The sequence below is a fragment of the Chiloscyllium plagiosum genome, chromosome 12 (assembly GCF_004010195.1).
Source record: "Chiloscyllium plagiosum isolate BGI_BamShark_2017 chromosome 12, ASM401019v2, whole genome shotgun sequence".
In the NCBI taxonomy this organism is placed as follows: domain Eukaryota; kingdom Metazoa; phylum Chordata; class Chondrichthyes; order Orectolobiformes; family Hemiscylliidae; genus Chiloscyllium; species Chiloscyllium plagiosum.
Window position 1 is genome coordinate 19,677,356 of NC_057721.1, and position 24,941 is coordinate 19,702,296.

At 40.4% G+C, this 24,941-nt stretch overlaps 1 protein-coding gene across 8 annotated transcripts in view; it reads right to left on the bottom strand.

The window, feature by feature from the left end:
• Nucleotides 1-24,941, bottom strand: part of LOC122555033 (galactosylgalactosylxylosylprotein 3-beta-glucuronosyltransferase 1-like) — a 140,287-nt gene that overhangs the window by 54,656 nt on the left and 60,690 nt on the right. For 2 of the 8 annotated variants that reach the window (XM_043700647.1, XM_043700648.1), the window contains exons 1-2: nucleotides 21,569-21,806; nucleotides 19,545-19,608 (exon numbers count right to left, since the gene is read on the bottom strand). The exons of 1 other annotated variant lie outside the window; for it this stretch is intronic. Coding sequence is in view for 1 of the 7 variants with exons in the window: in XM_043700657.1 (XP_043556592.1) it covers nucleotides 21,569-21,596 (28 nt within the window). In the remaining 6 variants the exon portion in view is untranslated. Of the gene's footprint in view, nucleotides 1-15,288; nucleotides 15,423-19,544; nucleotides 19,609-21,568; nucleotides 21,807-24,941 lie in introns of those variants that run through there. 5 more of the 8 variants (XM_043700649.1, XM_043700650.1, XM_043700657.1 and 2 more) reach the window with 3 other exon arrangements.

The window sequence follows — 24,941 nt, forward strand, 5'->3', positions numbered from 1 at the left end:
TTAATTTTCAATCTGCTGGTAAGTCTGTATTGAACTGTATAGTCTCTTTAAGTTGTTGATTTAAGTTGGATGCTCTCATGTTTCCTCTGTGATTGCAGTATTGATAAAATCACCATGTTCACATCCTCAGTCCTGTTATTTGAGGATTGCTTCATGCTTGGTGTGATCTCAATCACTAAGGATTCTGCCTAGGAAGATGAGGAAATAAAATTCTCTGTTTGAACTTGTGATTTCCAAATCACCTCCACATCTAACATCAGACTTCAATCTGTGATAATTATTTGTTCACCAAAATCATCAACATCTTCTCAAGGGCAACTAAGGATGGGTAATAAATGCTGGCCTAGCCTGGGAAGTCCCCATCCCCTGAGTGAATAAAAGAAAGTTCACATCAGTCAAACAATTGTTCATTAGCCCAAGTTGAGGGGTACTGCTCATTAGCTATTTGGTCACTACTATTAGCTCACAAACCTCACAGATCCTTTCATTCTGAACTCTCCTCAGTGTTGGTAGCAGTGGAAAACCTTTCTGCCAACCCTATATACTTGCAGTCTTCACTTTGTGTTATGAGATCTTCAATGTCTGTGGAGGTCTTGAATTTCAAGGTCTAATTTGTCTCCTTCTAGCATTTGAAGAAAATTGAAGTCAGGATACTCATTCAAACTCTAGAATGAGCATTCTTGATTGTGAAGCAGGTATAATTACTGTACTCTCTGATTTTTGTATTGAAGAGTTGCTTATAGTATACATTTAGTCTTACGTGCTTTCTCCCCTGGACAGTGTATTTCTACTGCTGTCAGCAGTAGGCAGAATATTATCAGTCATGGCTCACTAACTGATAATATAGTGATACCAGTCCCAATATGAAGCTTGAAATTAGTGAGACGCCATTGGCATAAATACCTGCCTGCCAAGAGGCCAGATTTGCATCACCTATTTCCCCTCGGAACAGATTAAGCTCTTCTTCTATTGTAGATTGATTCCCCTTATTAGTCTCTTTCTACAGGTTACTATGGATATGTCCTTCTTACAGTGACCTATTGTGTTACAGTTAAAGCATTTCCTTTTCATAGATGGACACTGCCTCTGCAAAGATTCCTTCGTCCACAATACTGACAAGGTCTTTTAGCAAGGTTCGTGAGAAGATTTGTAGCACTTTTAGCACTTTAGAAATGCATTCAGTATTGACTATATTTCTTCCTTGTTAAATCTTATCATGCGTTTTTGTTCTGTAGGGTTCTCAATGCTCAATGCTCAACTAGCCCACAGAGACTCACCAAAGAGCATCCCACCCAGACCCACCCTATTTCCTATAACCCTGAATTTTCCATGGCTAATCCACCCAGCCCACACAACCCTGGACACTATGGGTAATTTAGCATGGCCAATCCACTTAACCTGCACATCTTTGGACTGTGGGAGGAAATCTGTGCACCCAGAGGAAACCCACACAGACACGGGGAGAATGTGCAAACTCCACACAGACAGTCCCCTGAGGGTAGAATTAAATCTGGGTCCCTGGTGCTATGAGGCAGCAGAGCTAACCACTGAGCCACCGTGCTGCCAACTTGTCTTTCTTGCTCAAAAACAGAAATTGTTGGAAAAACTCAGCAGGTCTGGCAGCATCTTTATAAATGGAATTAACAGTTTGAGACCAGAGACCCTTCTTCAAAATTTAATACTAGACTCGAAACACTAACTCTGCTTTCTCTCCGCAGATGCTGCTGGACATGTTGAGTTTGTCTCAGCAATTTCTCCTTTGTGTTTCAGATCTTCAGCATCCACAATTCTTTGTTTTATCTTCTTTCCTGTTTGTCTATATTTACAGCTGAGAAAGTTTCAGAACTAAGCTATTTGTAGGAGGTGGTGAATGAAATCCATGCTGCTGCTCAGCATGTTCTACAGGTAGGCAAACTATATCTGCGCTTCATCATATAGTAAGTTTGCTGTTACCATCCTCTTTAATTGAAGGGATCCACCTCACTTGCTTAGTCTAGTGATGTAGAGGAAAGCCACTTATTGGTCTAATCAGAAGTTGCTCTTGTATTGAGCGAGTACTTTATTGCATGTTGGCAGCTAGTTACAGGTTATAGTGATAATGATAGATATTGTTATAGAGGCTTTGAGGATGACCAGATGTTAGATCTCAATTCTTCAAGATCCTAAAGCCCATACAGCTACATCATAGTGTGTGTTGCTTAAGGCAGTCCTCAGTAGTAACCCTTCAGGCCTTTACACAACATGTTGCATTGGAAAAAGGACTTTTAAGGAACATGGTCACTTTGAAACCATTATCCTTATCATCAAGAGCTACAGAATCCAAAACAAAAATGTTTGGAAACAAAGAGACAATTAGCATAAATAATATACTCGATGGAGAGAATTTTTGAGTAGTAAGGAGAAAGAGTGGAGGATGGTGCTATAAAAGACCTGACATAGGCATGATGAGCTAAATAGTTTTCTTCTGCAATTGGAGATTCCATGTGCTACTAAATATGGAAACAGTTTACTTGACTTGGAATTATACCCCTTGCGTATTTCTTCAATTCCAACCATTATATTTGAAATATCTAACCAGTGCAGAGACACTTTCTAAACAGAAACAAAAACAAGGGTTTCATACCCTCGTGAAATACCACAGAGTCAATGATGTGTTTTTGAAGTTGGTTACAGGTCTCAGAAACAGCCATGGTACAATGACCAGATAATCTATTTTTCTTTTAAAACTGTGTTTGTTGAGGAATACGTGCTGCCTAGGACACAGGGAAAATTGCCATGCTCCTCTTTAGAATATTACTTTGGGATCTATGTCCACCTGAGAAGGAAATAAAGAGTTTATGTCCCATCCAAAAGATGTCACTTACCTCAGTATCACACTGGTGTTTCAGTGTAGGTATTGTGCTTAATTGTTTGGAAATGGTTTTAAGCCATAACCTTCTGATTAAGAAGTGCCCAAGAGATGCCTCGGCTGGTTTGGCAGTGCTCAGTGTACATTTGGCTAGAGTCACACCCGGGTAATCTCACATCAGAGTCCTGAATTTACACTATAGCTTTGCTGATTGCATCCCTGGTCAGCTAAGAGATGCTAAATATTTTCCCCCTAAGCTGAAACCATAACTCGGGAGAATCGTCCATTTTTAAAATCTATTTTAATGCAATGTATTTCCCTACCTACTCAGTTCAATCCATGGGTCCAGGGTTGACCCAGTTGCTAGCGAACTACCAACTTTTGAAAAACATCTTCTATGTAAAATATCTTAATGGCCATGACTCATTCATGTATATCAACAATATTACAATGAAACTGAATTGTAATGGTTGTCATCACATAAGCAATATTTGATGATTAAATACCATTGCATATTATAACAAACATGCTTCTGCTCTGTTTTGCTCTAAGTATAATGGCCTAGAATTTTGATCATGTCAAAAAACAGGGCCATCTGAAACTTTGGGGGGAAGTTATTATTGTTAAACTAGTGTGCAAATAATACTACCTGCACTGTTTATTGACAGAATTTGTGTTTTATTCATTCTGTGGATGTGGGTTTCACTGACTAGGCCAGCATTTATTATGCATCCCTAGTTGCCCTCAGGAAGGTAGTGGTGAGCTGTCCTTTTAAATCATTGTAGTTAATTTGGAGTAGATAGACCTAAAGTGCGGCCAGGATTTTGACCCAGGGACACTGAAGAAACTGCGATATATTTCAAGGTCAGAACGATGAGTGACTTAGAGGGGAATTTGCAGGTGGTGGTGTTACCATGCATCTGCTGCCTTTTCCTCTCTAAATGGTTTTGTTTGTGGGATTGGAAGGTGCTGTCTAAGGGACCATATACCTCTTGTATATGGTACACACTGCTGCTATAGGATGTTGTTGTTGAAGGAAATGAATGTTTAAGGGTGTGGGGCCAATGAAGCATTGTCCTGCTTGGTGTCAAGGTTCTTGAGTGTTGTTGGAGCTGCCCTCATCCAAGAAAGTTTCACACAACTGACTTGTGCTTTGACAGGCTTTGGGAAGTCAGGAAATATTTGAGGAATTGTGAATGGTGCCAAACATTGTGAAATCGTCAGCGAACATCCCCATTTCTGACCTTATGATAGATAGAAAGTTGTTGATGAAGCAGTCAAAGATTATTCGGATAGGACACTACATGGCCGAACTCCCACAGAGATAACCTAGATCCGAGGTGAATGACCTCTAACAACCACAACCATTTTTCTTTGTGCCAGGTATGACTCCAACCAGTGGAGTCATATACATCTTGGCATGTGGTGCCAGGTCTATGGGGAACACCATCACCTCCAAGCTCCCTTCTAGTTGCACACCATCCTCACTTGGACATGGGTTCATGTTCCTTCCTTGTCACAGGGTGAAAATTCCTGGAACTGCCTCCCTTCACCATATGGATTTCAATCATCTAAGAAGCTTACTTATAAACACCTTCTCAAGAGAACATAGAATTTGGTAAAAAGTCTCGCCTTACCAACGATCAAATATCCCAAGAATGAATGATAAGAATTGGCAGGATGGATAGACTTGAATTTTTGAAGTTACAAAAGAAGACTTTAGCTAGTTCTTGCTGATGTCAGTTTACGTTGAGCAGTTAATTGTGTCAATAGAGTGAAGTGATAATAGCCCAGTACTGTGTAATTTTGCAACATAATCATTACTAAGTTGGATGTGTCCTACAGTGACTGCAATTTAAGTGAAAAGATTTCATTTCCTGCTGAAACAGAGGTGACTAGGATGGCACAAAATGACAAAAATCAATTGCGCTTTAGTGGAAAACATGAACCAGATTGAAATTCACGATAGCAAAGCAATAATATGTGATTAAAAGTCAAACAAGAATGTGCTGAATTTGCTGTGGCACTATAGAACTGCAAGGAAACTAGATATCCTTTGTGTTCAAAGATTTGAAAAGTTTTCTGTCTAGTTTTGGCAATTTGACCCATGAGTCCTTAACTTAGTTAAAGAAGTTCCCTCTGGTAGTTAATCAACATCAGCGAATGTGTTGGAATTTTAATGTTTCTTCTTCACTCAAGAACTATTTGATTTACTATTTGCCATTACCACTGCAATTGCCTTGTCTGTCTGATGCTGCAGTAACAACTAGACTCTGATGGTCAGGTCACCTTGAAATTGACCAGAGAACCATCAACTTTAAATTAGCAGTCAAAGGCGCCTTGGTAGTCAAGGGAACAAGAATTGTGGCAGGAATCCGGGAGAATGACTGGGAAGTTAAGTCTGGGAGAGAATATTGTGGTAGTAGTACTTGCAATGCAAATATTCACCAGTTAAAGAAAGAGATGCTTATCTGGATTGGAGGCATCCTTTGGCAGTCTTGCTAACCATGCCAATCAGTTGAATGCACGCACTTCATTGTCTGCCCACCTTTAGCTCAACTTCATACAATCTGAATGGATTTCTGCCTGAAATCAGCAAGCATGTAGGCAAACTATATGAAAGGTGGTAAGAAAAATGTGGTGGGTGGATCAGAAATTGGCACAAAGTGATTGGAGCAGCCATGTGCACCACCATCCCCATCCTCCATGATAGAGGCCTTGAAAATCAGCTCCATCATCTGTACAAAATCCAACCAGTAAGAATTATTCCCAGATCTATATGTCTTAATAAAGTAACATGTTCAATATTATATTTGACATTGTACCAAAATTGGATTAAGTAGGAAGTATTTTTAAGCTGCCACAAGAAATACAGTGATGGGATAATTTGTTTGTTCCCTCACGTAAATCATTCATCATTATATCTCAAATTAAATATGATACATTTATATGTTATATCACAAAAAGCAACAGATGTTCCATATAAAAAATGATCAGACCATGTATATTGACTTGTTTGCAAATGTGTAAATAATATGTGCCTAGACAGTATATATGTTAAGAATTATACCTCAAGAGGCTTGGTAATCACACAATATTAAGTCTGTATTGTGTTTGTTGCCAGAAAAGAGAACTAAAATTGGATAGCAAATCACAGAAGAAGTCAAATTGTTAAACTCCCAATGAGCATCCACCTGATTGAGGGACTGCAGGAGAATTTGAGATTGCAAGCACTCTGTATCATTCAAGGGAATCAAACTCTATTCTCACTGATGCAAAATTGTGTTTGCCTTATTGCACTGAACGGAAACTGCTTCCTAAAGTATTTTGAATGGTTATTAGTGTGTTGACTGAGGTATTTGAACATTTTATGTTCATTGTGTTAGTCCTAAATGGTCAAATTATGGCCAAATGTCATGCTGCTTACAGTGGAATATAGACGGACTGCATGAATATCCATCATAGTCATGGGAAAATGGATCACTTGTTTTGTTGGATTTCCTCTACAGTTTGCCATGCAGTAATACTCACTTTCCATCATGTATTAACAACAAATATTATATCAAGACTGTTGAATATTCTAAAATTAAACTTAACAACAAATGATAAATCAATTAAAATACTGGGGAAAATGCAAGTATAATCTTTCTTGCCATCCATTCTATCACAATCTTATTTTTGTTCTTTCCTCCATTTTCTCACCCTTTACTTTCTTTTTATTGCATAAAACCTGTTGCATCCGGAATATTTTCAACTTCTTATGGAAGGTTTTTGACCTGAAATGCTGGGGTGGTTTTATGCAATGATGTGATGGTGTTGTAGGAGTTTGGAGAGTTGAAAAATTGTGTAGTTTGAGAGCTATTAAAAAATGAAAATACTATAATTGGGGACGACATCTGAATTCGCCATTTACCAGTCGAGTTTTCCAGGTCTTGATAATTGCATTGGGCTCTGAGGGGTGGAGGTGTATATCTCTATGAACGTTTGCCATACAATAGGATTTATATATTCATCTATATAAATACTTTTATGATTGCCATTTCCCCATCTCCACCACATCTCTGAATTCACAAATCCCAATGGTTTGAAAGTTAACTATTTTCCAGAACACATTCCCCTCAGACTTGGAGGATTGGTAGATCTTTGGTTAGTGTACTGTTGACCTTAGTTCTGATTTTCTTTAAATCGTTTCTCAGCTAGAGGCCCTTTTATTTCTTGGATGGATTTCACAGAAGATACTTGTTCCTACCAAACCTGGTTGTTGATCTGGAGGACCTTTAGTTTCCTGAATTTCCTCCTCAGAGGGAACTCCTCCCTGTTGATTCAGGCAATCTCCACATATCATCATTTGAGGAATCATTAATTTAATCAATGTCTACCATCAAGAATGCTGCTGTGTTGAAACACATATTTTCTTCCTTGGATCACTGGATTTGTGGACCTGAAAATTTTTGACTTGAGCAGGAATTCTCTCTTGTTGTTTCTGCTGCATTGTGAACATTTGGACTAAGCCATTTCTTCTTTTTGACCCTGACCTGAATTAATATAAGCTGGTCTGGCTTCTGTGCGATTCATCTCAAGATTGTTCAAGCCTATCTCCAGTTTTAATCTGATACATCAAGTTAGAGCATATAAACCATCTAATTCAGTTTGTTGAGTACATTGGACATCTTATTTGCTCTTTTTGTATGTCTTCCTGGTGAGCTACAGATTTCCACCGACTCAGTCATGATACTAGAATAATAGGTTCTTTCTTCTGTTTGGGTTCCACCATAAGTCCAGGAAGTTCAATTAAATATTCTAATGGTTGTTCTTTGACCCTTGATCTGATTGATACTAGACTGTATCTTGACCAGTTGTTCTGGGGGAATTAATCGTACTCATCCTGTTACCTTAAGAATGTTGAGAGCAAGGTATGCCAGCAGGCTTAGAGGTCAGAGGTGTTGATTATGAATTAAGTAAAATTTTCATCTCTTCTGTGCTTTTCTTGTTGAAATGGTACTTGAAGCATACCTATGATCTTGAGGGTTATTCCACTGGTGCATATAGTCTCATTTGTCAGCTTTAACTTCTGTTTCTTTAACAACTGTATTTGGTCTGACAGGACAGTGACACCGTATCAAACAATTTTAATCAGATGTCAACTGACCTAAATAAATTCTGTAAAAACTCAAATCATTTGGAATACTGTTTATCATAAAATACAGTCCCTTTGTAATAGAGATGGTCCAATCGCATGGACCTTTCTGTACGAGTGTGAATTTAGCTTTTTGCTGCACTGAAACTTCTGCGCATTCTCTGGAAATGACTTATAATTGTACAGATATGGCATTCTTGTATTGAGGCTGGGTATTGCCTGTGTCTGTAAGACTTTGTCTCACATTGCAGACTCTGACAGTGGGATCCCCTGTTCAGGTTGCTCTCTGTATTGGCTTGTCATATTGGCTCTTTAGTGTCCATTTCCGATAAAGTGAATAGGTTCTGTTGCTCAGCTGAAGTTGGGTTGTTCTCAACTCTCAGGATCAGCCTCTGAGACTTTCTACTTTCTACTTCCAGCATAATTTAAATATGGAATTAAGTCTTCCTTGAACTGTTAGAAATGTAATAAGCATTCATTGGTAGTTCAACGATGGCTCTTATGAATTCTGACTTCAAAGCTCTAGAGTCACAGTTTACCACTGATCAGCAGAGACCATTAAAGAAATGATCCACAGATTGTCTGGATGCTGAAATTCTTGGTTTTCAAGAATTATATTCATTCAGAGATTTAATAATTAGAAAAAGCCATTAGATCTTCAAAAATATCTGTATCTTCTTTAATATTTGGTTGATTTATATCATCTGATATCGGATCCGTTGAAAACAATAGTTTAATGTTTCATTCAGTTTAAGATTTAATGTTTAATTTTGAAGTATTTCATTATTTCCTGAACTGTGTTCAATATTTCTCATCATGTGCTCTATTTGACCCATCTTTGACACTGAATTATTTATGGATTATTTCTCTTTCCATTCCTTCTTAACATGTCTAATTATTCTTCTTCCTTTATAGTTGTTCTCAAGATATTGCATCTCAAAGCTTAACTCAATACAGTTTAAATTTTGCTGACTTAAAATCTGCAAATATACAAATCCTGTATTATCCTTTTGGTTCGCAAGCTTTCAGTTCTTTAATATGTCAATTGAGTATGAAATTATTCCGAGAAAATATTAAATTCAGTTAATAAGCAAAACTGAATTGTACTACTTCTTTCATGCTTAAAATTATATTAAACAGCAGTCCTGTATCTCTACTGTTTCCTGGGATTAACATGACTTTTTTAAAAACAATTAAAATCATAGCCTCCCACATTTTGGAGGGTGATTCCACCTTCTGCTGCTGAGGTAAAGCTTTCCCACTTTCTTACAGACAAAGTTGACACTTCTCAGTCCTTCAGGGTGTAAAACATAACACACATTCCACTGCACAGATTTAAAAAATATATAAATCTCCGTAGCTGCAGCTTTTATAATTCTTCCTGTCAAAATTGTGATTTACATTATGTGTTCCAATCTTCTAAACACCTTAGAATTCTTCAGAATTCCCTCTTCCATTAGATTCTTTCTTCAAATATTTATAAATTTACCTTTTTATCCCCTTAAATAAACGGTGCCCCTTTCCAATATTGCAGCCTCAGTATGGCATAGTTTTCTGGCCACTACTCTGTCTACAATAGCCTTGCTTTGCGGAAACTACTCACAAAAGCAGCAATGCTCAGTTTGAAGAGCAAGTATTCCCTTTCCCTTTCCTTCCCAGCCTATTTTTCAGTGCTATGATTGTAAAGTTTCTTCCCCTGCCCTCAAAGATCCTGGGTCTCCCAAGTGCTTCCATAAAGACACTGCTTCTTCCCAGTGTGACGATTCTGATGTTTTTCATTCTTGCAGTATTTTCCCAACTTCTCACCATTGCACACACCACCCCAACACAGAAAGATCCTGCTCAACTAGTTAATGGTTAGGCATAATGACTTAAGATTATCAGGAACAAATGACAACAATTCTGATTGCACCAGGATCTTGTGTAAAATTGCCTGATCCTGCACCGAAAGACTGGGTGACATTGTCAAACTGAGTGGTGCTTAATGCAATTTTAACAATGGCCCTTTAAGAATCATTATCTTACGAAGCATTGGGAAATGCCATTGTGAAAGGGAGGCAGGGGCTGATAGATGCATAAGGCAAGTGGATGTTACAGCACTCCTTTAATGTAGTAGAGCTCCCCTAACCCTTCAAAACAGCCTTTTCCCATCCTTCTGCCAATCATGATTCCCTCCTTCTCCTTCCCTAGGACTCTTCTTCATACTTGCCCTGTCTCTGGTCACCCTTTTCCCAATTTCTGGAGACCACCCCCAAGGCTCCTCACCATAAATGGACTTTTACATCAAGTCCTCCTTCCAGGACGATCAGCCCTTCCTTAGGCCTTGATTGCCCTCTTGCCTGAAATTCTATCAGTGTCAGACTTGCATATGCTCATCAACTCAACATTCACAAGTCTCCACGGGTGGGGTGAGGTGGGGGGTGGGGTTGAGGGGTGGTGGGGTAGAGAATTGCAAAGATCCATGACCCCCCGAGAGAGGGAGAAAACTTCTCATCTCAGTCAGTCAGACATAGTCGATCCCTTATCCTGAGAATGTCAGAGTTGTTCTAGACCCTCCACTTGGACCCTCCACTGAGCATCGACCTTGAAAGCCTTTGAAAAACCTTGTTTCAATGAGAGAGAACTTGAAAACCAGAGGAAGCAAATGATTTTCCTCAATCTTTAATCACAAAACAATTAGAGGGAGGCAACAGCTGAGTGAGATAATCACTGGACTATTAATCCAGAGACCCAGGTAATGTGTTGGGTACCCAGGTTCGCATCCCACCATGGTGGAATGTGAATTTAATAAAAATCTGGAATTCAGAGTCGAACGATGACTATGAATCCATTGATCCTTGGGAGAAACCTATCTGGCTCACTAATGTCCTTTTAAGGAATGATAACTGCCTTCCTTACTTGGTCTGGTCTCCCTATAACTCCAGACCCACAGTAATGTGGTTGACTCTTAACTGCCCTCTGGGATGGCAATATGCTGGCCCAGTAGCGATACCCTCATTCTATGAATGAATAGGAGAAAAAATATTCTCTTATTCCAGGAATCAGTCCAGTGAGCACTAGAAGGAGCATTTCAAGTCTTATGACCTTTCATCAGAAATCTTCTCCACAGATGCAAAATGTTTCCATTTTATTTCAGATTTATAGTACAGTACTATTTTACTTTTGTATAAATCTTGTGAATTTTTCTTTCATCTCCTCTAAGGCAAGTGTATCTTTCCTTAGAGGTAAAAACAATGACTGCAGATGCTGGAAACCAGATTCTGGATTAGTGGTGCTGGAAGAGCACAGCAGTTCAGGCAGCATCCAAGGAGCTTCGAAATCCACTGTACACTGTATTTTAAGGTCTGGTCTCACCAAAGACCTATATTTTAGTTGCATCTGCTTCCTGAAATCTCCCTGAAATAAAGGCCATCACATAATACAGCTTCCTAATTGCTTCCTGTACTTACACCTTAATGTTCTGAGTTGTGTACAAAGACACCCCAAATCCTTCAAACAGCAATATTTAATGCCATTCTCACACTTTTCGTAACGAAAAAAATCCATTCTTCCTGCCAAAATGGATAATTTAACATTTCCCATATTATGTCTCATTGCCCAATCTTCTTGCCCAATCACTTAGCATCCTTTGCAGCCTTTTACATCCTCTTTGCAGTTTACTCTCCTATGAGTTTTTTTCAATTTCCAGGAAACTTGGATGGATTAACGTGAGATCGCATGACAAGATATGGTTTGGTAAAAAGAGGGTTTGTAAGGGACCTGCTCACAGGGAATGTCAAAGACCCTAAACATGAGAGAGATATACAGAAGATGGAAATTTGTGACTCCTACAAATTTGTATCATAGATACATGAGTGAAAATGGCTAGATCTAGAAATTGATCAAAATCTGTTTTAAATTATGTGACCGTCCTTGGTTGTTTCCCCTTGTAGAGGACCAAGGGGCATAATCTCAGAACTGTGGACACACATAGATAGAAATGAGAAGGAGTTTCTTCTGAGTTGTGAATCTGTGGAATTCTTTATCGCAGAGAGATGCTAAGATGAAGAAGTTATTTATATTCAAGGCTGAGACAGGCAGATTTTTAATCAATAAGGAAATCAAGGGTTATGGGGAAACGAAGGAAAGTGGAATTGAGCGTTATCGCTTCATCCACGATCTCATCAAATGGAGGCTTGAAGGGCCTGAATGCCTAATTCTACTCCTATGTCTTATGGTCTTTAACTCTGATAATGCACCATGCATTACAGCAGATGAATGCTTAACAGAGTATCGACTCTCTGAGCAGAATTAATAACCCATTTATTTTAAAAGGGTTAATGTTTCTATTGAAATAGGAGAGGGAGTGAGTTCAGACACACTTTACATTCATACACCAGCACCATATTTGTTAAGTCAGGGCCTTACCACATAAACAACCCTTCTGATCATAATGTTTTCAAAACACTGTCAACAACAACTTCTAATAAAACATCTCAGATCATTCACAAATGCATTATCAAGCAACTTTTAACATTGAGTCATATAAAACAATGTTAGTATAGGTTGTCAAAAAGGTATGTTTTCAGGAATGCTTTAAGGTAGGAAAGAAAGATAGACAGTTTTACAGGCAGAATTCCAGAGCCTAGGGTCATGTTTTTCTGCAGTGGAGCGGATAATGTAATTTTACACATGTATCCAAGTGTGCATTTACAATCTATTGGAAAGCAGATTTTGATGAGACAAGACCAAATGCAATTCAACAAAATAGTTCAATTTGCTATTGTTAAATGAACAGAGAAACATTTATAGTAAATCAGGCTGTATGTGATTCTATCGCAATCCTTGTTACAAACAAAATAATAAACCCTGCCCTCTTAATATGCTGAAAGTAAAGTTCCATTCTTCCTACTGAAATCGATACTTTAACCATTTCCCCACATTATGTCTCATTGGTCACCTTCTTGCCCAATCACTTAGCATCTTTTGCAATCTTTCACATCCTCTTTGCAGTTTACTCTCCAATGAGCTTTTTGCAATTTCCAGGAAACTTGGATAAATTAACATGAGATCTCATGACAAGATATAAGTTATATGGTTCCAGTGAGTCCTGTCTCTAATTCTGATAGGCAGAACCCGAGGACAAAAGTCACCATTTTCTCATCTATAGCCCTCCTGAACCTGTCCCTGCTTATGTTTTGTTTTGATGTGAACTGCTGGGTTCTGCTGTACATTAGGGAAGTCCAAGCAATTTAGATGCTACTCCTCCTTAGGTGGGGTTTCACCAGAAACAACCTTCTTTTGTTGCTCTTAAGTTAGTCACAATTAGAATGAAGACTGTCTGTTTCTGTCACTTGTGGCTAATGTGGAATACATATTTTACACATGGGCAGCAAGTTTAAAATCTTACATGAACAGTGAACAACAAGCAACATCCTGAGAACGGTTTGAATGAACTGTATAATGTCTGCCACCCTATTACCTCCCCATGCTGCCAATGCAGGTGGTAAGATTCCTGGTCAGCCAAGCCATGGAAAGAAGGTTGGAAGCTCTTCAATATTCAAGATTCCTTTAATATTCATATATCGAAACTACAAAATACATGAAATCTGCATACTTCCATGGCAACCTGGACTCGCTGAGTGAACTGCAGCACACCAAAACAATATATCCAGTTGTGCTTTGGAGATATCAACAATAGATTTTCTTTTCTAAATGAAAGGTTAATTGCCCTTAGATTGTAATGGAAAGCCCAAATGGATATGTGCATTTAATTTTGCTGCTAAACACTCTGCAATCTGAATCTTTAGTAGGAATAAAATAATTTATATCAGTGTCCCAACAATGCTGCTTTCACTCTTCTGAACCAAGCAAACAGTTGTGAATTAGTATGGCTGCCTGACATGTAGTGCCACCAACTGTGGACTAGACAATTATTTGGCTTTATCCTAATTGGCATCACAGCAATGTTGGAAAGCCCAAGGGCCAGAGTAGACTCTTTGAGTTCGATTCGGAATTTCAGGGCAGGAGGTTGGTATCATGTGGACATCTGGGTTAGCAACCACTGGCAACTTGGTGCTGGAATGGACAGTGCTGCCACCAATCCTCTCCGCTACTATTTTAAATACTAACCGGTGAACCAAATTAAACCAATAATGAAGTTAACAATCCCTCAAGGGACACTATGACCAAAGTCAAAATTTTAAAAGAGAGCCTTCATGATATTTATACCAGGATATCATTTTGGGGAGGTAATGATGCAACCCAACAGCCTTGGTGCCTATCAGTCGCGCAAGGCATGAAGTGAACCAGCAGACACTGTGTGGTTCATCTCCAAGGACACTGGGCACAAATGTAAGCCTGGAGTAGAGGCAGTCAGTCAGAAGTTATGGTCCCCATCCACAGCCTGCTGTTTGGGCCTGTTGTTGGACCGTTGGCCAGAGGCTGCAGACAAGTGAAACAGTAGCTGTGCACTGATGTTACCCGAACCCTAACGGATGGCTTGGGCTGGTTCAGCTCTAAGGTATGACATAGGGGGATATCCTTATTTGGTGGAAGAGTAACAAAATAATCCTAAAGTTGTTCTTGGAGTAAGCCTACAGTGGAAGGACACCGTACTCTGATGAGCTGAGGAACTAACAAGAACAAGACACCACAATTCAGGAAGGCAAGGAAAAAAAGATAAAAATGAAGGATATCAGTGTGCCATCAGCAAACACTCCGAATTGCAACCTTCATGAATTTCAACCCCACGCTTGGGTGTGGAGAAGGCCCCCGAAGACCTGGAAGAGACATCCAGCTAGTGTGAGCTTCTGTTCTTCAGTATTAGCTTTTATTTTGCTGATTGTTCTGGGAACGTCAAATTTAGCGGGTAGTGATGAACCGCATACTTGCCGTTAACCTTTCTCTAACCAAATGCTGTGAATCGTATGTCTGCTTTAACTAAACGAATAAAGGTAGTGGTTAGTTGACATAGACTAGTTCTTGTGTTCTCTATGCCGAGCCAATAACTGTTGTCGAGGGAGGCAACTGGACAATGGCACGCACTGGTCAAAGCCCAAGGGCAGACCCATGAGGAGGTCCTACAATGTACCTGCCTCCCCCGGTGCACCAGGGATCCAAAGATCAGGAGCATGCAAGCAAAAGTGTAGTAGAAGGCCCTTTAAAAAACAAAGCAAGGGGTCTGAATCCTGTAACAGTCCACACAATCATGGCAGTCAACCCCTCAAGGCCGCAAACGTTACAGGCAACCTGGAAGTCCCTGAACCTACTTGACCTGTGATTTCATGAGACTGCTGCATGAAACACCATCCATTCCTGTTACCTGACAGAAAGTGGAAGAAGTTCTTAGCTCCAGATCCCTCCATTGTTTCTGCCAGCCAGTAAGATGGAAAACCAGGGTATGACTGGATGGTAGATGAAGATAAAGGGTACGCAGGAGCAGGTCCAACAGGAAACCCTTCTGAGCTTGACTGGAAAGAAATGGAGGGAATTTCCTCAAGATGACTCAATTTGTGGGCCCCTGGGTCCTTGAAGGAGAACAAAGAACAAAGAAAATTTACAGCTCAGGAACAGATCCTTTGGCCCTCCAAGCTTGAGTCGATCCAAATCCACTGTCTAAACCTGTCGCCCAATCCCTAAGCATCTGTATCCCTCTGCTCCCCACCTACTCATGCATCTGTCCAGACGCAAGTTAAATGAATCTACCGTGCCTGACTCTACTACCTCTGCTGGCAATGCGTTCCAGGCACCTACCACCCTTTCGGGAGGTTTCAGGTCTTGGGCCAATGTGGTATCGCAGTGGGGCGTGGAGATGGAAAGTGGCTGCTTCAGTGCAAAGGCACATCAGTGCCTGGGCCCTCTCTGTAAGGGTGAGAGTCATTACCTCAGCAATGACCCAGTGCTGCGTTTTGTCATGGAACATCCTTGACCCCCTCCAAACCTGAAGCAACAGGCCACCATCAGAGACCTGTTAACCTCAGTCACACACTTTGATATCGCTATATAAAAGTCAGCCCCAGGCCTAAACTGTCCAAAATCTGAAAGTTCACACAATCTCAAATGAATATCCATAATCCAGTCTGCAGAGTGTTTTCTCCTGATCAAGGGACAGGAAGGAAGCTCAGAGCCCAGACCTCTGAGAAAGGTTGATCAGGTCCTGCACCAGATGGAGGTCGTCATGAATGCTGCAACCCCAAACAATACAGGACTGGCCAAGCCATACACACTGAGGAAGGAGACAAGACACAGGTTTTTAAGAAGGAAGTGATCACCTCTCTTTAGCTGCAATGGATTTTCACATAGAGAAGGACATCCCATCAGTCATTGAACATTCTTCTAAGATCCACACGATCAACAAGATGTCCCAAAAGGTCCTGCAGAATTCCATAATCAGCCCTTCCAGCCAGCCCCAGGAATTTGATTCTGCTTATGGCCTCACTGCTGGTTGTGGGTGTTTGCTGCGTGCAGAATCAGCTGTCTATATCACAACAGTGACCTTGTTTCAAAAGTAACAGGTATATTATCCAAAATCTGTCTCTCCAAAAACATGGATTGCCAAAATAAAGGACGTATTTCTCTCGGGAGATGTAGGCGCCACTCCTGGAGCAAACTAAGGTTTAGAAAGAAGTCTCCATTTGTGGCCTCAGCCCAGAGGATAGAATCAGTGAGAGTTGTGCACACACACAGGGCCTGAGTCCAGTGCAGAGTTTTATGATTTGCTACCGGTGCTATGTAAAAGCAAGAGTCCCTTTTTAAAATTAAAATCCCACTGAGTTCTCCAAAATTCTGTTGAAACTTGAAGGTTGCTCCATCTTGAGTATTGAACTGTGCTCTGTGCGTGTAACTATTATTCTATGAGGAGTGTAGATTCATAGGAAAGTACAGAGGCTGGCTTCCTATTCACAAATAGCTTGGCTGCAAGTACACATTCTATGTCAATGTCACATGATAGGTTTTCTGCCGCACTCCTCATTTTAATGCTGGCATCGTAAAATCGTTTGTTCCATTATAATGTTAATTACTGATTATATGCATCACCATCACTCTTCTTTGTAGCATCAACTCGAGACAGCTACTGCGTCAATAGATTTAGTTCCACTTTCCCTTGTGTTATTCCTCTGTCAAGTGCCTCCAATACATTGGTTGTATTTTAATCATCAACTAGTTGAGCAGCATAGACCAGTTTGTAACTGTTAGCTTTCACTTTTTTATCTAGGCTCCATTGTGTTCTCTGGGAACAGGAGAATCGACGTTTCGGGCGTAAGCCCTTCTTATGCCCGAAACGTCGATTCTCCTGTTCCCTGGATGCTGCCTGACCTGCTGCGCTGTTCCAGCAACATATTTTCAGCTCTGATCTCCAGCATCTGCAGACCTCACTTTCTCCATTGTGTTCTCGACTTGGTCATTTTTGCTTTCCATAAAATGGAGTTTAATATTCTGTTGTTTCATCTAGTTTAATAGGTTAACTACATCCCATTTTCTTATTTGTAAGAATGCTTTCCCAATTTATTTTTTCTATTCCATTCCAAAATCGGTTATTCCAATGTCCACACCAAGTTAAAGTTTTGGTATTAACTTTGAGAACAATATCAGATTTAACAGTGCAATAATCATTGAACTGTAAGTGTTTACTGGTCTCCAGACTACTAACCAGCTTTGGTGAATTACTAAAGAAAAGATTCAACACTTACTTTGCTCCAATAGACTGGTTCACCTTGTGTGTGTGGGGGAAACCAGTTCCTCAATGAATATGTTTGTAGTCTCAACCTTCTCTTCTAATTGTCCCAGACCTGCACATTCAATTGCCAGGATGTTGGAATTCACCCACAAAACGATCCTTCACAAACCTCCTTATCTGTCAACTGTCTCGCTGTCCAATTGCTGACTGTGTACTGGTGTTCTGTTACAGGGAAACTGGATAGTCACATTAAGGGAGACAGGAATAGAAAGCTAATAGAGTGAGAAGAGGTGAATAAGATAATGACTCTATAAAGCATAAAAACCGGGATTGAGCAGACAGGCTGAATGGCCTGATGCTGTGTTATACCTGTTTGTATAATGACCAGGCATTAAGTTGCAACTTGACATTCAGTTCCATCCATGTTTCTATAAATTTAATCTCTATCTGCTCCTATAGCCATGTGTTATATACTTGCACCATCACTCCTTATTGAAACAGTTTCTCACTATTGTTTGTACACTCATTGTTATTAAATAACTTCTATTATTTTAGCTCTGGCTATTGGTTATCCCCTGTTGTCAGTCGTGCTCTGAAATGCCAACAATTTATTAATATTCCCATGTACATTATAGAGTCATGGAGATATAGAGATGCATAGCACGGAAACAGACCCTTCGTTCCAACTCATCTATGCTGACTAGATATCCTAAATTAAATTAGTCCCATTTGCCAGCACTTGGTCCATATCCCTCCAAACCCTTCTTATTCATATACTCATCCAGATGCCTTTTAAATGTTGTGATTGTATCAGCCTCCACCACTTCCTCTGGCAGCTCATTCCATGCACGCACCATCCTCGGTGTGAAAAAGTTGCCCCTTAGGTCCCTTTTATAATGTTTCTCTCTCGCCCTAAATCTATGGCCTCTAGTTCTGGAATCACACACCCCAGGGAAAAGACCTTGTCTATTTATCCTATCCATGTCCCTCATGATTTTATAAATATCTATGAAGTCACCCCTCAGCCTCCAACGCTCCAGGGAAAACAGCCCCAGCCTATTCAACCTCCCCCTACAGCTCAAATCCTCCAACCCTGGCAAAATCCTTGTAAATCTTTTCTGAACCCTTTCAAGTTTCACAACATCCTTTTGATAGGGAGGAGAACAGAATTGCACGCAATATTCCAATAGAGACCTAACCAATGTCCTGTACAGCCGCAACATGACCTCCCAACTCCTATACTCAATGCTCTGACCAATAAAGGAAAGCATACCAAATGCCTTCTTCACTATCCTATCTACCTATAACTCCACTTTCAAGGAACTATGAACTGTACTCCAAAGTCTCTTTGTTCAGCAACACTCCCCAGGACCTTACCATTAAGTGTATGAGCCCTGCTCTGATTTGCTTTCCCAAAATGTAGCACCTCTTATTTATCTAAATTAAATTCCACCTGCCAATCCTCCGCCCATTGGCCCATCTGATCAAGGTCCCATTGTAATCCAAGGTAACCCTCTTCGCTGTCCACTACCCTTCCAATTTTGGTGTCATCTGCAAATTTACTAACTATACCTCCTATGTTGACATCCAAATCATTTATATAAATGATGAAAAGTAGTGGGCCCAGCACTGATCCTTGTGGCACACCGCTGGTCACAGGCCTCCAAACTGAAAAGCAACTCTCCCCCACCACCCTCTGTCTTCCACCTTCGAGCCGGTTCTGTATCTAAATAGCTAGTTTTCCCTGTATTCCATGAGATCTAACCTTGCTAACCAGTTTCCCATGAGGAACCTTGTCAAACACTTTATTGAAGTCCATATAGATCACATCTACCGCTCTGCCCTCACCAATCCTCTTTGTTACTTCTTCAAAAATCTCCATCAAGTTTGTTGAGACATACCTTTAACTGATGGAGATGTCCATGGCCCAAAACATCTACTGCAGCTCCCAGCTGAAGAAGGATGCTGTGAAAGTAGCAAAGTAGAAAGGAAAAGAAATGGAAGAGGAAAATTCAGCCAAAGAAAGGAATGGAAATTATAGCAGCACTCACAAACATTTCAGCCACTCAAGTGGTTCATCATAAGATTGAAAGTCAATGCTACAGATCTGGTTACAAGCAAGGTCTGCACTATCAGTGACCTGAGGCTATGATTTCTTTCAGGCAAACATAATTCATTGTGATCAATTTGGAAATAATTTGGTTCTATTTCTACATTTTGCAGTCAATGCATTCTCTGAAAGACATTTCAGATTCAAAATGACTGTAAGAAGTGCAAGTTTTAGATGGTAAAACGTTTCCTTATTTCTTGCCAATGACAAATTCCCAGCAAAAAGGATTTATTGTAATATGAAGCCAGCTGATCTTTTTCAGGGTTCTAATGTCTCCCTGAGGTACCACGTTCTTTAAGAAGAACTTGATTTAGATTCTGGCTTGCTACATTTCAATTGATTCTTAGGACTCCAGGAACAGTTGCACATCTACCAGCTGAAACATTTGATATTCTCCCAGATATCAGTGAAGCATACACTCTTCAAACTTTAAATTAGCAGCATCCTTCTGCTACGAATGATGGTGATAATACACCTAAGATAAGTAACTGAGGAAAGGCATATTTCTGCAAATTGTGTGCACAGTTTTGATTTCTGTCAATTTCAGTCCCTGGAAGGAAAATGATCATTTTTGTAATGCTTTGTAAAATCATTTTAATATTTACTTCCAGTATTGCTGATTGTTGTGTGTCAGTGGTAATTTCCCCAGCTTTAAATGTTCGTCCCATTGATATTTAATTCAAACAACACTTGAAAGATTATTGGCATCATTTGAGTCATAAGTTTCATGTTTTGGCATTGATATCATTCTCAGTATCAGACTGAAAGGTAATAAGATGAGACTGAGATAGGACTTCCTAATTTGTCAATATATCAGCATGACTGATTTGGCTATTTCTCAAAGCTAGCTCTTGCCGAAAAGGAAGATTAAGAAATGCTTTGTAGACTGGAGCTGATATTGTCTGAGACACGGAAGGAAGAAAAGTTCTTCAAAGGTTTTGGCAACATGCTTTGCTGAAATTTGTAGGCTCATAGGATTTAACATTGCTTGTTTTAATCTGGACTCTGATATTATTTGAGTGTGGGGTTGGTCATAGAGCTATTTTCAGGCAGAGCAGCCCTCTATCAGAGACTTGTTCTTCTCTGCTAGCCATCTGTTCTGTGGAAATATCCTCACTGTCAATGCTCTGGTAATGCCCGCCATGCTCAGGGGGACTCCAGAGGAACCATTGTGTTGCTGGGACCTTCCCCATGAAGTGCATAGACTGCTGTCAATAAGGACTCCATGAAAATCACGACAATATGTAAACTGAATATTCTATGTTCTCTTATTTTATTGTGATAAACAAATATCTCTTCCCTTGATATCCCACACAGAATTATCATGCATGATATTGTAAACTTATTTTAGGGTTTATTTGGCAGTTCCAGGCAAGGGAATTTAAAAGGATATGTTTCTCATGCTGCATGCTCTTCAGTCTGTGCATGTAATGTCTGAGATTATGTGTGATGCTAAATACAAATTAAAATAGCAAACGTGGATTAAACTTCCAAAATATACCAGACATTACTGCAAATCACAACCATCTTGCCTATTGATAAAGACTGAAGTTCAAACACTTCCTGCAAACTGGCTCTTGCCTTTTTAAAATGGTGCGAAAAATTTCAGAAAAAGCTGGAGATACAATCATCAAAATGCCCCCACATTCAGTTTCAGATTCTTACTGATTAAAAACTAATCAGGTAGATACAGCTGTACCATTAGACATGTTCATTTGATCAATTGAAATTCAAATGATACTTAGTCATACAGCTAATGCTACAATTGCCTAGTGAAGAAATAGAAATAGCAAAGTAAAATGAATTATTACTTACCGGTGTGACTGCTGCACTTTTCTGTCATCAAATCAGCTCTCCCTCTTTTTATCAGGAGAATAAAGCCAGGCAAGCAACTCACAATATATGAGTTTCAAATATTATTCAGTAAGGACACAACCAACAGGAAGAAAAAAGCAAATTGAAAGAAGTTTCTTCAGGTTGTGTTCAGTTGCAAGATGTGCAATGTGTGTCCTGCCTTCTTATGAATGAAATACTGAGCAAGCATAATCTTGCAGGCTGCTGAAGCCAGCTCTGCAAATGCCTGTTACGCCTGTGCAGACTCTCCTTAAAGCTGCACTGCCAAAGGAACACCTACAGCCCAGAAGCAATAGGCAAACCTTTTCATTTGGGTGTCCTATAATGTAATTGAATTATTGAGTGGGATGTAATGTAGTGACAGAGATAGCTTTGGGTTTGACACAAAATACTTAAATTAATAAAATATATAGTCTGAAGACAAAAATTGGGCAAATTGTTACTCGTTCAATTATCTTAACCAGACTAAAATAAAAAGTTTAGCACAAATGCATTGTTCATTTACAAAAGGCTAAGTCCCTCATAACAGAAACAGTATAAGTGTAATCTTCCCAGCTTTTGAATGACCTGGGCAATGGCAAACAGTTGGGAAAACAAGGCAACAATGGCAGAAATGAGATTCTTGACGTCAAGGCAACAAAGTCTGATTCTATGACTGAGTTTGAACAGTGAGATGAGAATCTAGTCAGCGAGAGGCCCTTTTGCATGTATTAGCTATTGGCAACTAATCTCATCTCATTCATATGCATTCTTCTATCCTCCCATGTGCCAGAGAAAAACTAGGTGATGACCATTCCCAGGCTGAAAGTCAGAGCCAGTACCTGGTGGATCCAGCTCGTTACCTTCTCCTCTGGGCATCCAGCTTGGGCAGCAGTCACCAATGTTACAGAGTGTGCTGTATGATCACCCACAGTCCATATCTACTGAGGTTGACATTGGACATGTACCAGTCTCATTGCATCTTACTGGCCCATGTCCAACTCACAATACGGTTCTCCACTTCAATACTGCACTTTGGAGCCCACAGGCACCTTTCATTGGAATGATACTTTGCACACAGGGACACACACCCAACTTATGGATTAGACCATGAGGGTCCCTCACCTGCCTTCTTAGCATTCATGCATTTTGCACCTACTTGGATCCTCACTGTCCTAGCTGGCCTTGCCTTTTTATGCGATGCTCCCTCAGCCAGAGCTTGAGGCTTCACACTACTTTTGTCTTGACTTTTAGTGCAGTCACAAAGCCATGCAGCTTGCTATGGTTGTCAGCAGTGGTCAGTCAATGGGTTGGATTTGTTGTTGTACAGTACCGTGTTATGTCAATGTTGATGATACCATGTGCCAGCAGCTTACATAATAAACACACTGAATGTGCTTCTATCAAATCACTATGTCTGAAAGACCAAGGGGAGTAGCCTTTACTCCTGTGAAGGGGAACAGACTTCAGTCAGGGGAATGGCATGGTAAGTTAAGGGCAGCATCTGATGTCAGTCTAAGTTTGGACATGGTTGATTAGCTGCTTGGAGTGTCCAGCGTGAGGGGGTCTGTACCTTTTCAGTACAGGCAGTGATCCATGGTCAATCCTGCAGGCCCAGTTCAATCAGCCTGAAGACCATGATAAGTCATTGGAGAGCTGCACACAGATCAGACAATGATTTGTTCATTCATCATTCAAGGCTGTTTTTCAAAGTCAATCATGGATCTGGGGCCCATGGTTAGTCCTGGAGGCAAAGTCAAGAGGGGGGTTATCATGGCAAGATTCTCTCCAGCATGCGATGAAGATTGCAGAATTGACTATGTTCTAAATGTCACTGCTGCATAAGGACCTTGGAGCTAGTGGGATAAAATCAAAATAAGAGGAAATGATTGGAGTGTCCAGCGTGAGGGGGTCTGTACCTTTTCAGTACAGGCAGTGATCCATGGTCAATCCTGCAGGCCCAGTTCAATCAGCCTGAAGACCATGATAAGTCATTGGAGAGCTGCACACAGATTAGACAATGATTTGTTCATTCATCATTCAAGGCTGTTTTTCAAAGTCAATCATGGATCTGGGGCCCTGGTTAGTCCTGGAGGCAAAGTCAAGAGGGGGGTTATCATGGCAAGATTCTCTTCAGCATGCGATGAAGATTGCAGAATTGACTATGTTCTAAATGTCACTGCTGCGTAAGGACCTTGGAGCTAGTGGGAGAAAATCAAAATAAGAGGAAATGATGATAGGGGCTATTGCTTTGGTGGGGAGGCCGAGGATATAGTTGTGGGAATTGGGATACAGAGGGGGTTAATGAATGTGAAATGGAGACAAACCAACACAAGGAGGGAAAATGACAGAGAATGGGAGAGCAAGGAGTACTGCAGGATGGGAGTCATCAATGGTCACCATCAACCTGGCTTAGATTGGGGGTGGGGGTAGGGGAACAGCACACTACTATGTTTGACAAACTATGCCATGTGCTGGTGACTCAAAGGGTAATGTCGGGAGATGAGCAGTTAAGTAAATGGATTGGGTGGCAATGTTGGCAAAGTTTCACAGGGACAGCAAGAAAGTAGGGAATGTGAAGCATTGGGGGAATCACCTCAAGAGAAATGCTGACCCTGTCCATGAAGTGTGACTTCTGTGACCTTTCGTCTTCTCCCAAATTGCTTGTACACAATGGAAAATGAAATGCCTGCCACCACAACTGGAGTAGGTGGAGTAAGTGTTTCATTCTATGAGGTAGGGGGTCCAATTGTGATGCAAGCCAGAACCAGCATTAACCTCCAGAGGATATGGAGTTTAGAACTACTGAGGAACCTCCAGCAATAGGTGCCCTTATGACCCACAGCTGTTTGGCTTCCATGGAATGCATTGCAGGTGAGAGAGGGATAGTGGTGCTACACTGTCAAGCGACAAAGGTTAGAACACCATGTCATGCTTTCCAGGTTGTTTTACTGGGATTATTGAGAGCAACGAGATGACTTGTCATCAACTCTCCGCACAGGTCATGTCCAGGGCTTCATATTGGTACTGTCCAGAAAATCTCTGCCACAAACAACTGGAGGATGGACCGAAGCTCTGGGATGGATGTGGGAATCTGAGAATCCTGACGTCAGGATTGTACTGAGTGAAAAAGGTGACGATGTTCTTCCTACATGCAACAGCATCAGCCAAAGCAACATAGAAATGACGCCTTTATCACTGTCACTCAATTAAACTGAGTTACATAAAGTCATAGAAGTCTGAGTTTAACAGTATGGAAAGAAGCCCTTTGGCCCATCATGTCCATGATAGTCATCAAGCACGACCTATTCTCATCCTATTTCCCAGCACTTGTTCTGTAACCTTGTATGACTTG